Source organism: Peromyscus eremicus, chromosome 3 (genome assembly GCF_949786415.1).
Source record: "Peromyscus eremicus chromosome 3, PerEre_H2_v1, whole genome shotgun sequence".
NCBI lineage: Eukaryota > Metazoa > Chordata > Mammalia > Rodentia > Cricetidae > Peromyscus > Peromyscus eremicus.
In genome coordinates, this window is record NC_081418.1 from 102,330,362 (window position 1) to 102,342,414 (window position 12,053).

The 12,053-nt window shown below is 53.3% G+C and overlaps 1 protein-coding gene across 2 annotated transcripts in view; it reads left to right on the forward strand.

Annotated features, from left to right (window-relative positions):
* Positions 1-12,053, forward strand: part of Aldh1l1 (aldehyde dehydrogenase 1 family member L1) — a 52,505-nt gene that overhangs the window by 20,902 nt on the left and 19,550 nt on the right. For both annotated transcript variants that reach the window (XM_059258186.1, XM_059258185.1), the window contains exons 10-14: positions 2,111-2,258; positions 3,081-3,200; positions 4,240-4,367; positions 7,915-8,065; positions 9,507-9,577. In XM_059258186.1, the coding sequence (XP_059114169.1) occupies positions 2,111-2,258; positions 3,081-3,200; positions 4,240-4,367; positions 7,915-8,065; positions 9,507-9,577 (618 nt within the window). The remainder of the gene's footprint in view (positions 1-2,110; positions 2,259-3,080; positions 3,201-4,239; positions 4,368-7,914; positions 8,066-9,506; positions 9,578-12,053) is intronic.

The following is a 12,053-nucleotide window of genomic DNA, read 5'->3' on the forward strand; positions in this document are numbered from 1 at the left end:
GAGACAACTCTAGAGGTTTCCCTGTCTCTGAAGCCTGCACTCCGGGGAAAGGTGGGGCCACTGGAGTCTTCCAAAAGAAAGTTCTGGGTAGGAATGGGACAGAGGGGTGAAGAAGACTATATGTCATGAGAAGTGGGCCATATGCCAGACCCATTTTCTGGGTAACAGGTCATCCCCTAACCATGGTTTAAACTGACACCACTTATTTGCCTCCTGATCCCTGGTTCAGAAGTTTGTCCTGGGTTCAGCTGGTTTGGACAGGCTTGACCAGCATCACAGGGTTCATGAACAGGTCAGCTAGGGATGCCCACAGAGACCAGTCCTCACTTGTTCCTGGGCTGGTGACAGGAAGGCATCAGAAGAAGTGTGAAGTGTTTATGGAGACAGGGTTTAGTGTGGACGCATCATGTCCCACCATGTTCTGCCAGTTGAAGTGTGTCCCAGGACCTGTGCAGCTTCAAGGGGTAGGAAACCAACCCCCTAATGGTAGGAGATTCCATCAATCAGTGGAGGGAACCAACCCCCTAATGGTAGGAGATTCCATCAATCAATGGAGGGGTGGAGCCTCAATGAAGGGGCAGAACACAAGTGAAGGGGTGGGGCTTCAGCACTGCCTGGTCTGCCCCATAGTCTAGTACATGTTTTAGGGATGAATTGGGTCCCTGTGCTTGTCAGAGTTGGGAGTCTTGTGTCTTGTGGAAGATTTTGTGTGTGTGTTTTTAAGGGGATTTGGACTTACAGTCCTGTAGATTTGACTTTTTGTTCCTCTGTTGTCTTGGTCAGGATTTCTATTGCTGTGATAAACACCATGACGAAAAGCAGCTTGGGGAGGGAAGGGTTTATTTGGCTTACAGGTCATATTCTATCACTGAAGGAATCCCAAGCAGGAACTCGAGGCAGGAACTGAAGCAGAGGCCATGAGGGACTGCTGCTTACTGGCTTCCTTTCCACGGCTTGCTCAGCCTTATAACACCCAGGGCCTCCTGCCCAGGGGTGGCACTGCCCACTGTGGGCTGGGTTCTCTCACATCAATCCTTGATCAAGAAAATAACCCACACAGACTTGCCTACGGGCCAATCTGATGGAGGAATTTTCTCAGTTGAGGTTCCTCTTCCCAATAACTAATGTATTAGTTACTTTTCTGTTGCTGTGATAAAAACACCATGACCAAAGCAACTTATAGAAGGAGGGTTTATTTTGGGCTTTCGGTTCCGGAGGAATAATAGTCCGTGGTGGCCCAACAGAGGCAATGGTGGCAATAACAACGGAGAGCTCACATCCCACACCACAAAGCCACACTGCCTAGCCCTCCCCGAATAGTTCCACCAGCTGGGGCCAAGCGTTCAAATGCCTGGGACGATTGGGAGGCATCTCATTCAAACCACACCCAACTGTAGCTTGTGTCAAATTGACAAAAACAAACAAACAAAGAACTAACCAGCAACCGTGATGCTGGGGACTGAACCCGAGGCCTAAACTAGATAGCGCACTCGCCCCACCCCCAGCTGCGTCCTAGCCCAGGCCTTTTCTTTTTAAACACTCCCCTAAGTGTGTCACTCTGACTCCTTGTGGCTCACATGTCCAACACCTCACCGGGTCTGCATCTGCCCCATGCTGCGGCTCTGGTGAAATATCCCCCTAGGCTTCAGCCTGCTTCTAACTGGGCTTTGCTTTCTGAGGATTGGGTGTGGAAAGTTCTCTAAATAGTCTGATCCACAGTCCTTTATTGTATATTTGATTTGGACACACGTTCTCCCAAACTATGTCCTTTGAAGGTTATTAATCATCTATTACTTATCAGCTGCCATTCAGTGTGCTGTCTGATATAGGAACAACAAAATTTGAGAAAGGCTGCTCTATTATTGTTTCTGTTTTGTGGATGGTAAAATCAAAGGCTCAGATGAGTCAGCCCTTTGTTCAACATCCATGGTTAGGTACCCGACCGAGTGAGAGTTTGAAACCAAGACCTTCTGCATCCAGAGCCTGCGTCCCCACCCTAGTTCCGGGCTCATGAGCCTTGCCAGGTGACTCTTCAGATCACCTCCTCTCACACAGGATCCACAGGGTCCGCTGAGCCTCGGCCCTGGCCACCATCTTCTCTTCCCCTCAGGCTGGTGGAGGAAGTGAAGGAGCTGTGTGATGGGCTGGAGTTAGAGAATGAAGACGTTTACATGGCTACCACCTTCGGGGACTTCATCCAGCTCCTAGTGAGGAAGCTGAGAGGGGAAGACGAAGAGAGCGAGTGTGTCATTAACTATGTGAGTGCTGCCCTGGGCCTATAGACCCGCTGTGACATCACGGGGCACTGGAGCACCAGGAAGCCAGGAGTCTGGTGACCACCCTCCAGTCTCACCAGCCCTGGTAACGTTTTCCACAGACAGTATTGCTGTCCAGTGCATAAAGCATGGACAAAGCCTACATCCCGAAGCTCCAGAGGGGGTAGAGAAGAGAGGCTTCTGTGCCCAGTGAGGAGGATGGTCAACCCTGTGTGTGCAGCTTCACAAAGGGCAGTGCCACAGTGACTGTCAATCTGTTTGTGAAAAAGATCTTCAGCAGCCTCCCTTAGGGTAGCTGGGCAGCCTAGCACCCCCAGAGGAGTGGGTTTCTGGGTCCTTGGTTCACCTGGTGGTTTGGAATAAAAGCAGAGAAAGTGCAGGTGGCCAAGGCGGATGCCAGGACAGTGGACAAACAGCCAGTGAACAGATTTCAGGATGGGACTGGTGTTCGTGGGACTCGTGGGTTCAGAGTGAAGAAGACAATGTGGGAGTGGAAACCTGCTTGAGGGTGAGAGGACCTTGCGACCCATAGCCAGCTACCACCTAGATCCCCCACACACACACACACACATACACACACCTAGCCCAGGGTCACCCGAGGATCTGGCAGAGCTGGGCCTCCAGCCCTGACACCGCCTGAGTCTGTACCTCGACTCTCCTTACCACTCAGTGACCCCACTGTCCAGGACAGCCCCTGGAGCCTCAGCCTTCATGTGGCTGTACGTCCTTGTGTGTCCCTGGGCATGTACCTGTCGCAGATGCCTGTGTGTGAGACATCCATCACCACTGAGCCTTCCTTCCCAGGTGGAAAGGGCGGTGAACAAGCTGACTCTCCAAATGCCCCACCAGCTCTTCATCGGGGGCGAGTTCGTGGATGCTGAGGCTTCCAAGACCTATGACACCATCAACCCAACGGACGGAAGTGTGAGTGCGGGCGGCAGCTCGTCCTTCCCACCCTCCTCCAGCCCGGCTTCAGAGGGCACGGGCCAGGGCCTGTGCCTGGATGTGTGTGTCTTTGTTACGGACATGAAGGGTTCCAGCCTAGCCACAGGAACAGGGGAGAACACAGGGGAGAACAGGGCAACGAGGGGAGGGTGAGAGGAGGCAGGGAAGCACTGAAGAACCAGAATATGCTTTAGAGACCCAGGATGCTTAAGAGCCACGGTTCCCTCCTCACTGCAGCCTCCTGCGTGAGGGCCGCCAGCAGCCAAGTCTTCCTCAAATATAACCCTGTGTTTGCCAAACGCGCTTGACTGTGACTCTCTCACGTCATGACCCAGTGCGTGTGCTACATCACACAAAAGACCACACACCTGAGGGTCTCCGAGATGAGACCCGGCGCAGGGATGACCTTCCATCTGCTGGTACCCACTCATTCCCACAGAAAATAGAGCAGCTTAAAATGGGTCATCTGGGGGAAGTTGACGGAGGGAAATCCCAAGGGGCAGTCAGGATGGATGGTGTTCCCAGGATGCCAACCTTGCAGGTGTGACATGGTCAGGCCCCGAGGCCTTGGGTGGGGAGGGCAAGCCTGTTCATGGTAGTGTACAAGGAGAGGCTGCCTCACTCCGCTGTCCAGCCCCTCTGACTCCCCTTGGCTACAGTCACGTCCCACAGGACCTATCAGACCAGGAATGGGACTGAGGCATGGATACAGACTCCCAAGCCTTTCTGGCTCAGCTCACAGAGCCAGTGGATCTCGGCTTCCAGTGTGAACAGCACTAGACTGCCTGGGCTCCTCAGATGCAGCTGGGCTGTCAGCCCCTTTGGGCTTCATTTGAATGTGAGAGGGATGTGCAGAGACCTCCTCATGGCCCCACCCTCCTTTGCTGATTCCTCCCTAGCCACAAGTGGCAGCGCTTGCCCTCGGTGCCAGCCTATATGGTGGGGACCCTGCCTCCAGGTGGCCTGGGGATGAGGTGGGGAGCCAAGGGAGGCTGTCATGTCTGTGTTCTTTCCACAGGTCATCTGCCAGGTGTCCCTGGCCCAGGTGAGTGATGTTGACAAGGCAGTGGCGGCAGCGAAGGAGGCCTTTGAGAACGGACTGTGGGGGAAGATTAACGCACGTGACCGGGGCCGGCTCCTGTACAGGTGAGTTAGGAAACACCTGCTGCCCTCCCCACCTTCAGCTAGGAGTAGGGCCTGGGAAAGACCCTACAGAGAGCTCTGTGCCTGGGTCCCGCCATGGGAAGTGGTCTGGGCACTGCAGCCTGAGGCTTGGATGTTTTGTGGAAGGGTTGGAGAGGCGGGCGAGGTGTCCACAGCTAGTTGTGGCCTTAGAGGAAAGCTGCTGGGGGCAGTGAAGAGCAGCAGAGGTGAGGCTGGGCTCCAGGGGGGCCACAGGCTGGGGTGCCTGAGAGGCATGGCTCAGATGGGAACCAGAAGGACTGGGGCCTCCTGCCAGCAGGGGACCAAAGCGGAGATGTGCCGGTCCAGTCTGCTTCTCACTGTCAGCCAGGCTCCTAGCAGCTGAGACCGCCTGGTGTCAGCTCCTCTTTCAGGATTTAAAAAAACCGTTGTTATTATTATAGTGTGTGTGTGTGTGTGTGTGTGTGTGTGTGTGTGTGTGTGTGTGGTGTGTGGTGTGTATGTATGTATGTGATGTGTGTGGTGTTGTATGATGTGTGTGGTGTATGGTGTGTTGTGTTGTGTATGTGTGTGGTGTGTATGTGTGTGCATACTTATGCCACAGTGTACACATGGAGGTCAGAGAACAGCTTTCCAGAGTCAGGTCTCTCCTACCTTGGGTTCCAGAGATCAAACTCAGATTGTGGGTCTTGGAAGCAAAGGCTTTTAGCCACTGAGCCGTCTTGCTAGCCCACATCTTCCTCTTAATAATGTGTTTTAGTAAGAGGAAGGGGCCTCTCCCTGTAGTGCCAGTGAAAAGTCTTGGATTTCTGGTTGCTTGAGCTTGTGACCAAAGGATGAGAGTATGAGGAGCCTGGATGACCCTAGAGCCATGGGCCATGGTGTAGGGGACACAGCAGTCCCCCTTGATGCAAAACATATCTCTCATTTCCCAAGGGGCAAGAGAGCTAACAGGAGTGATCCTTAGGAACATGGGGCCAGATGCCCCAAATAACATGTCCCAACATGAAAGCAGTTCCATGAATCTTTAAAAGTGCGCGTGTGTGTGTGTGTGTGTGTGTGTGTGTGTGTGTGTGTGTGTGTGGTGTATGTGCATGTTCATGTGTGTGACATGTTTGTGGGTGGAGGTCAGAGGGCAACATCAAGTGTTAGTCCTGGTCTTATACATTGTTTGAGACAGGGTCTCTTGTTATTTCGTGGTTGCATATGCCAGGCTAGCTGGCTCTTGAGCTCCTTGGAACTCTCCTGCCTCTGCCTCCTATCTCACCACAGGCTTGCTGGGATCTGAACTAAGGTCCTCACAATCGTACTTATGCACTGAGCCCTTAATAAGGTTTTACAGCTATAGCCTAACAGAAAGCCATAAATCAAGACATTTAAAAAAAATACAGAAAAAGAGTTAGACAAATGGCTCAGCCATTAAAAGCACATGCTGCTCTTGCAGAAGACCCAAGTTCAGTTCCCAGCACCCACTTAGCAGCTCATAACTACCTGTAATTCTAATTCCGGGGGTCTGATGCCCTATTCTGGCCTCTGGAGGCACTGCACACACGGTGCACATACATACCTACAGACAAACATACACATAAAATAAAAATAAGTAAATCTTACAAGAACAAAACCCACAGCAGTAGAAGCACCAGGCAGAGGGCGGGGGCAGAGCAAAGGGGAAAATCTCTGCAGTACATCCCAGATGCTGTCTGAAGACATCCCTAGTTTTGGGGTTGATGGAAGCCAATGGTCTGATAAATTCATACATTTCAAAAGGTTTCACCTGAGAGTCACAGAGATGTTAGCTCAGATACAGAGGTGGACAGTGAGTGGCTAACAAGGGGACCAAAATTAGTCTGTGACAGTTTGACTTGGGATCTACAGCATTTCAACCTTCCACAACCACACATTCTAATCAATCGATCTGCCTTGGAAAATCTTCAGTCTGGCATGGCTTTTCCCTGGCCCTGGGAATTTCAGTTCACACTCTGAATTGGGAGCATTATTTCCAGAAGCAGGAGGTAATGGGAAGATGAGCCAAACAGACCCGGAGGAAGCCAGTTGAATCTGCCTGCCTTTTTCCTCAGTGTCCTGAGAAGACCCTGAACAGTGTGGAGCCCAGTTTTGATGCTGGCCTGCCCAGGTTTGTCTGGTGACAGGCGGGAGAGCATGGCTCTGCTCCTGAAGCCAGAGATTCCAGGCGGCACAGCAGTGGGGAGCCAGAGAGAGCCCTGGGTGGCATGCAGAATAGCATGGACTGTGGAGTTGGGACAGACGAGGCTGAGGAGGTCAGCCTGGATGAGGTTTCCAGACTCCCTAAAGAAGCCATAGGTTTTAGGGAAGAGTCAGCTAGTGACCCCATGGTTCCTAGACCTGGCAATGGTCTCAGCTGTGAAACGCTAGACAACTGGAAGCATCCTCCCTGAGATGATCTGCTGCCACCTGGTGGCCATTGTTATAATAAACCCTGATTCCTCACCATGACAGTGCCAGCCCCAAGAGGAAATCATTACTCTTGTGGCATTATAAACATCTCCAGCGGTCCCTGATGTATGTGTGCCCAACTCAGCTCAGCTCAGCATGCCTGAGACAGGCAGAACAGTCCTTCTGGAGAAGTAGCTGCAGAGTATCCCCAGGCTTGGTGTGTACCCCGGCAAAGGTCCTGAGGTCGGAGGCCTGGGTCACCTGAGTAACAGACAAGGCCAGCAGGAAGGGGTAGGAAGCTGGAGCCCTGAAGGGAACTTGGTTTGAGATCTCAGGGCAACCCTACCACACGTGGATTGTGGCTGTGTCCTAAGTGAAGAGGATGACTGTGGGGTGCCCTGGAGGGTGTCCGTGTCTTTGTTAGGAGCAGCCGAGGCCTGTGTGCAGAAGGCACAGGGTGGGAATTGACCAGCCAGCTTCAGTCATCTATTTGAACTTGGACTCTGGTGCCTCTGCAAGATTGAAGTCTGCTCCCTTAGCAGGAAACCCTCCTGACAGTAAAGGGACACCATTATCCAGGCTGCCTGTAGTGACCATCAGAAGCAGGATAACCAGATGCTGATGAGCATAGACTCACAGTAGCCTGAAAAGCGCTTTCCCTACATGTGTCTCCTACGTATAGGGCTGGGGCCACTTCTCAGCCACTAGACCTCAGCCTCAGGGACATGACTGAGGTGAGCTATCCATCAGGTTGGATGTACTTTCTCTCTTTTGAAGCTATCCAAAAACAGGAAGGATGGCCTCTCAGGACAGTGGCCTCTTGGCTGCTAGCCATGGACAAGAGAACACCTCCTCAGAGCAACTTCATGGGGACATTGTAAAGGTGTCAACCCATAGGTCTCCCAGGAAGAGAGGGGAAAGGATGGGGACAGAGGGGGTCATTCTCACACCCATCCAGAAAGGTAGACCTTATTGTCCCATCTGTAAGATGGGAAAAGTGAGGCCAGCATATCCGAATGACAGTTCTGGTAGTGGAGAGTGGAGTCCTCCTCTCCATAAGGAATGGCATTGAAAGAGCAAGTAAGACCATGGCCAGCCTAAGCCAGTCTCCTGTCCCTGTCTTGTCATCGGCCAGGTTGGCAGATCTCATGGAACAGCACCAGGAAGAGCTAGCCACCATCGAGGCCCTGGACGCAGGTGCGGTCTACACACTGGCCCTGAAGACGCACGTGGGCATGTCCATCCAGACTTTCCGCTACTTTGCTGGCTGGTGTGACAAAATCCAGGTGGGGCTTGGACTCCCATCTCCCATGTGTGCATTCACTTGTGGGCAGGCAGGTTCCTGGGGAGGTGACTGGAAGGGTGGTGCCCTGCCAGGCATGCTGCCAAACAGCTACCACAGTGGCAGCTTAAAATATTGGTAACTCAAGACTCTGCAGGTGGGAGTCCGGCAGGCTTGGCCAGTTCTGTGCCAGGGTCTCACAGTATGCCTCAGCTTCCTGTCGCAGTAAGAAATACCTAGGGAGTCAACTTGTAAAAGGAATGGGTGAATGTTGGCCCAGGGTTTGGAGGGTCCCCACGCACAGTCTGTTGACTCCATTGCTCCTGGGTGTGTCAGCACACATCGTGGTACAAAAGTGAGTGACAGAGTAAAATGGCTCATGTCACAGCAGGCGAGCCTTACAAAGAAAATGAGGGGGAGACAGGGGCGTGGAATGGCTCCTTGAAGGACACCCCCAAGACCTAACCTCCACCCACTAGGCCCCACTCCGTAAGAACTTCTCTACCTCCCAGTAGTACCCTTTTGGGGAATGAGTCATTAGCGTGCAGGCTTTGGGGGGGACCCTCGAAGTCCAGCTATGACAAGTGCATGGCCTGGCTGGGCCTCACCTTGAGGCTCTGAGGGAGCCTTGTCTCCAGGACCATTCAAGTGTTGCCAGAGTCCAGTTCTTGGTGTTGCAGGGCCCATGTCTGTGCTGGTTGCAGGCAAGGGCCTCTCTCCCTAGTCCTCGCTCGAGGCCTCCACCTCCCAGTGACAACATGTCATCTGTGAATTTTGGGTCTCTGCCTCTGTCTTATAGCTGTGGAATGTGGTCCTGGGGTGCCTATGGTGCCTCTAGGCCCATGCATGGTCCTCCCTACCTCCTAAGGTCCACTGTGAGATCATGTACATACCCTGCCTTGGGATCAAGTGCACAATCTTGGAAGGTTCCCCAGGGAGCGGCGGGCTCAAGGCTCTTCTCCCCACTAGGGGTTGAGAACTCTGAAGCATGGTGGCCATGTGCGAGGTGGGCTGTCAGTCACCATGCCCCATTCTGCCTCCTGTGACTTCTCTGGAGCCACCTCTTCCTGGGCCCCCTGGGCCACCTCAGCACTAATGGGTCTAGGGGCAGCCTGGCCTCCAGAAGCCTCCTCATCCTTTCTCTGCCCAGATATCAGAGCAAGAGGCCTTGTCTCTGCCAAGACCAGCCTCATGCCCAAGGGCTGTGCCCGACATGGAACTCGCTTTGCTCCTCCTGCTTGTCCAAACTGACATCGCTGAACTCCTGCCATGTCCCTGTCAAGTGTAGGCTGGCAGCTTTGGCCTCCTACCCAGCTCATCATGGGACAGGCAGTCCCTGAACAAGACCCTGCTTCTCCTGGGTCTCCTACAGGGACTGCCTGACCAAGGAGAAAGGATGGGAATGCCCCCACCCCACCCCAGTGACACTGCTATGTTTCTTCTAGGGTGCCACTATCCCCATCAACCAAGCTAGACCCAACCGCAACCTGACCTTGACCAAGAAGGAACCTGTGGGGTGAGTGACAAGGCACAGTGACACACAGAGACAAGGTGTGTTCTGGGACACCACACACCTGCCCGCAGCTTGTGACATCCCTGTGCATATCCGTGGGTAGCTATTCCATTCACGTCTAAAGTACCTACTCTGTCGGGCACTGCTGTGGCCACTGTCTTTTATTCAAATGTACAGTAACTGTCAATCAGAGCCATGATGATAAATGGGGGTGGGAGGGTCTACATCCAAAATGAACTATGTTATACAAATGAGTCGGTGTTAGCTAGAGGGACAGCGCCAGCAGAATGTACCTATAACTAAGGAGCCAGGTGGCTTGGCCTCCACCATCAGAGGCTCCATAGCCACATGGTCACCTGCAAGCTGGAAGTCCAGGGAGACAAGAGCCACTCAGTCTGAGAAGCTGGAAGGCTCAGAACAAGAGTCACACATGGCACAGCCCCCCAGCCCGGTGGATGCAGCCACCCACATTCAGGGAGTGGCTTCCCTGCTCAGTTCCCAGAGACTCCTCCAAGTATGACTTAACCAGTTTCCTAAGTGTTTCTCACTCCAGTCAAATGCAGAGCCAGGGTGAACCATGGTGAGGGTGCAGGGCAGAGCTCAGGCGGGGGAATGCAAAAGCGGGCTGCGGAGGAAGCCTGGCCCTCAGCACCTCATCTCACACATAGAGGACCCCAAGGCATAGAGGAAAAGAGAAAGCATGGTGGGTCATCTTGACCATAAGTATTGGGAATCCTCATGTCACAAGCACAGGGAATCTCTCACAGGCGTGGGGGCGACTTTAGGAGCCTGCATATGGCTTTATAGGAGCAGGGGCTCCATCAAAAACTGTCGTGGTCTTAACACGTTCTCTTGAAGCTCTGAAGTGGGAGGGATAGAGGGAGGGAGGGAGGGAGGGGGGTAGGTAGGACTCAGATACTGCTAGGCAGCTGGTACCACTGGGAGAACCAAAGGCAAGAGGCCTCCCACTGAGAGTAGCCACTAAGAATCGCCACAGCCTGCATGGCTTAGAGGTTGACCTCACTTGGGTGACAGGAAATGAAGAAATGCTGGCATACATACAGAAAAGCTGGGATTGGGCGGGCCTTGTGTTCTGATGGAGACATGTCAACAGCAAACCAGAAGCTCAGTGTATTTATTCTATACATCTGAATTGAGGAGGGGGTTATTCTATACAGCTGAATAAGAAGGCAGGGTTAGCTAATCTCAGTAGTAGGAGGGGAGGCCTCCGTAGGGGAGCAGCCTCAGGCTGTAAATATCCTAGTGCGGGAAGTTGTCATTGACATTTGCGCACACGCTGTCGACATCTGCACACAGATGAGGGGAAGGCCTTGTCGTCCCCATGGGTCTGAGGCACATGGCCACTTGGCCCCATTGCTTCACGCCTGTGGTTGCCCAGCATCATAGCAAAAGCCCAGGGCATAGGAAGCTGCTCACCTCACGGCAGCCAAGGCCCCTTCTGCACATGGGGACATAAGCAATCCAAATTTGTGTGGCATGCCAGTGGCTGCTGACAGCCTTTGGCATTTCTTACAGAATTGTCACCCTGGCTCCGTCTTTATGGCCATGTCACATTCCCTTTGTGATTCTGGGTGTGTAGGTTTGTGGAGGGGGACATAATTCATCCTGTACCAGGGGAGCTCTTCTGACATTTCCCTTCTTTGGATCCCCTAAAATCCCACTTCTTCCCATGGCCACCATCCAGCAGCCTCAGGCTCTGCTCTCTGCTACCCACCTAGACCCTCTATTATGCTGGGTGTCTGTTGGACAAAGGGATGCAGATTCCTAACTCCAGTGCCTTCCACCACTCCCAGGGTAATGTGCAGGCTCTCTGTTGGCCCTGTTCCACGCAGGCTCTGGCTGACACTTACCATGCCTCCCTTCAGATGCCTCACGGTCATGCTGTCCACTGGCCTCTGCATGTGCTTTCTCAGTACCTGGGCCTAATTAAGAAGCCTGCTTTCTGGTCCCCCAATGGTAGAGATGGTGACATAGGAACCAAGGGAGGCAGATCCACAGAGGACTAAGCTGTGGCCAACATACCTGCTCCCCCCTCCCCAAGTCTGTGCTACCACTGATCTGAGTGTGAGGCTCACACGCCAAGCCAGAGGTTCCCGGGGTGACTGACCTCACCAGGCTTCCCACACAGACGCCATCTTTTCCTCCTGCAGGATTGGCCTCCAGCCTGACACTTAGAAGGACCCTGTCCCAGGCCCTGCTGACCTATGACGCTTTCATGACCTCCTAGCCTGAGTGTACACCTATGTCTGCTCACTGTACCTGCCCCCTGCTTCCCTTCTTCCCTAGGCAGCTCCCCTCAGACACTGACCTCCCCCCCTCCCCCCAGCTAGTCCATACTGCAGCATGGAAGGGATGGGCTACATCAGCAGGACCATTGCCTTTCCTGGAATTCCTGGCTTTGATAGCGACCGTTGGCGGGTCCACTCTGGGCAGCTTGGCTGAGGAGGAACAAATGCCC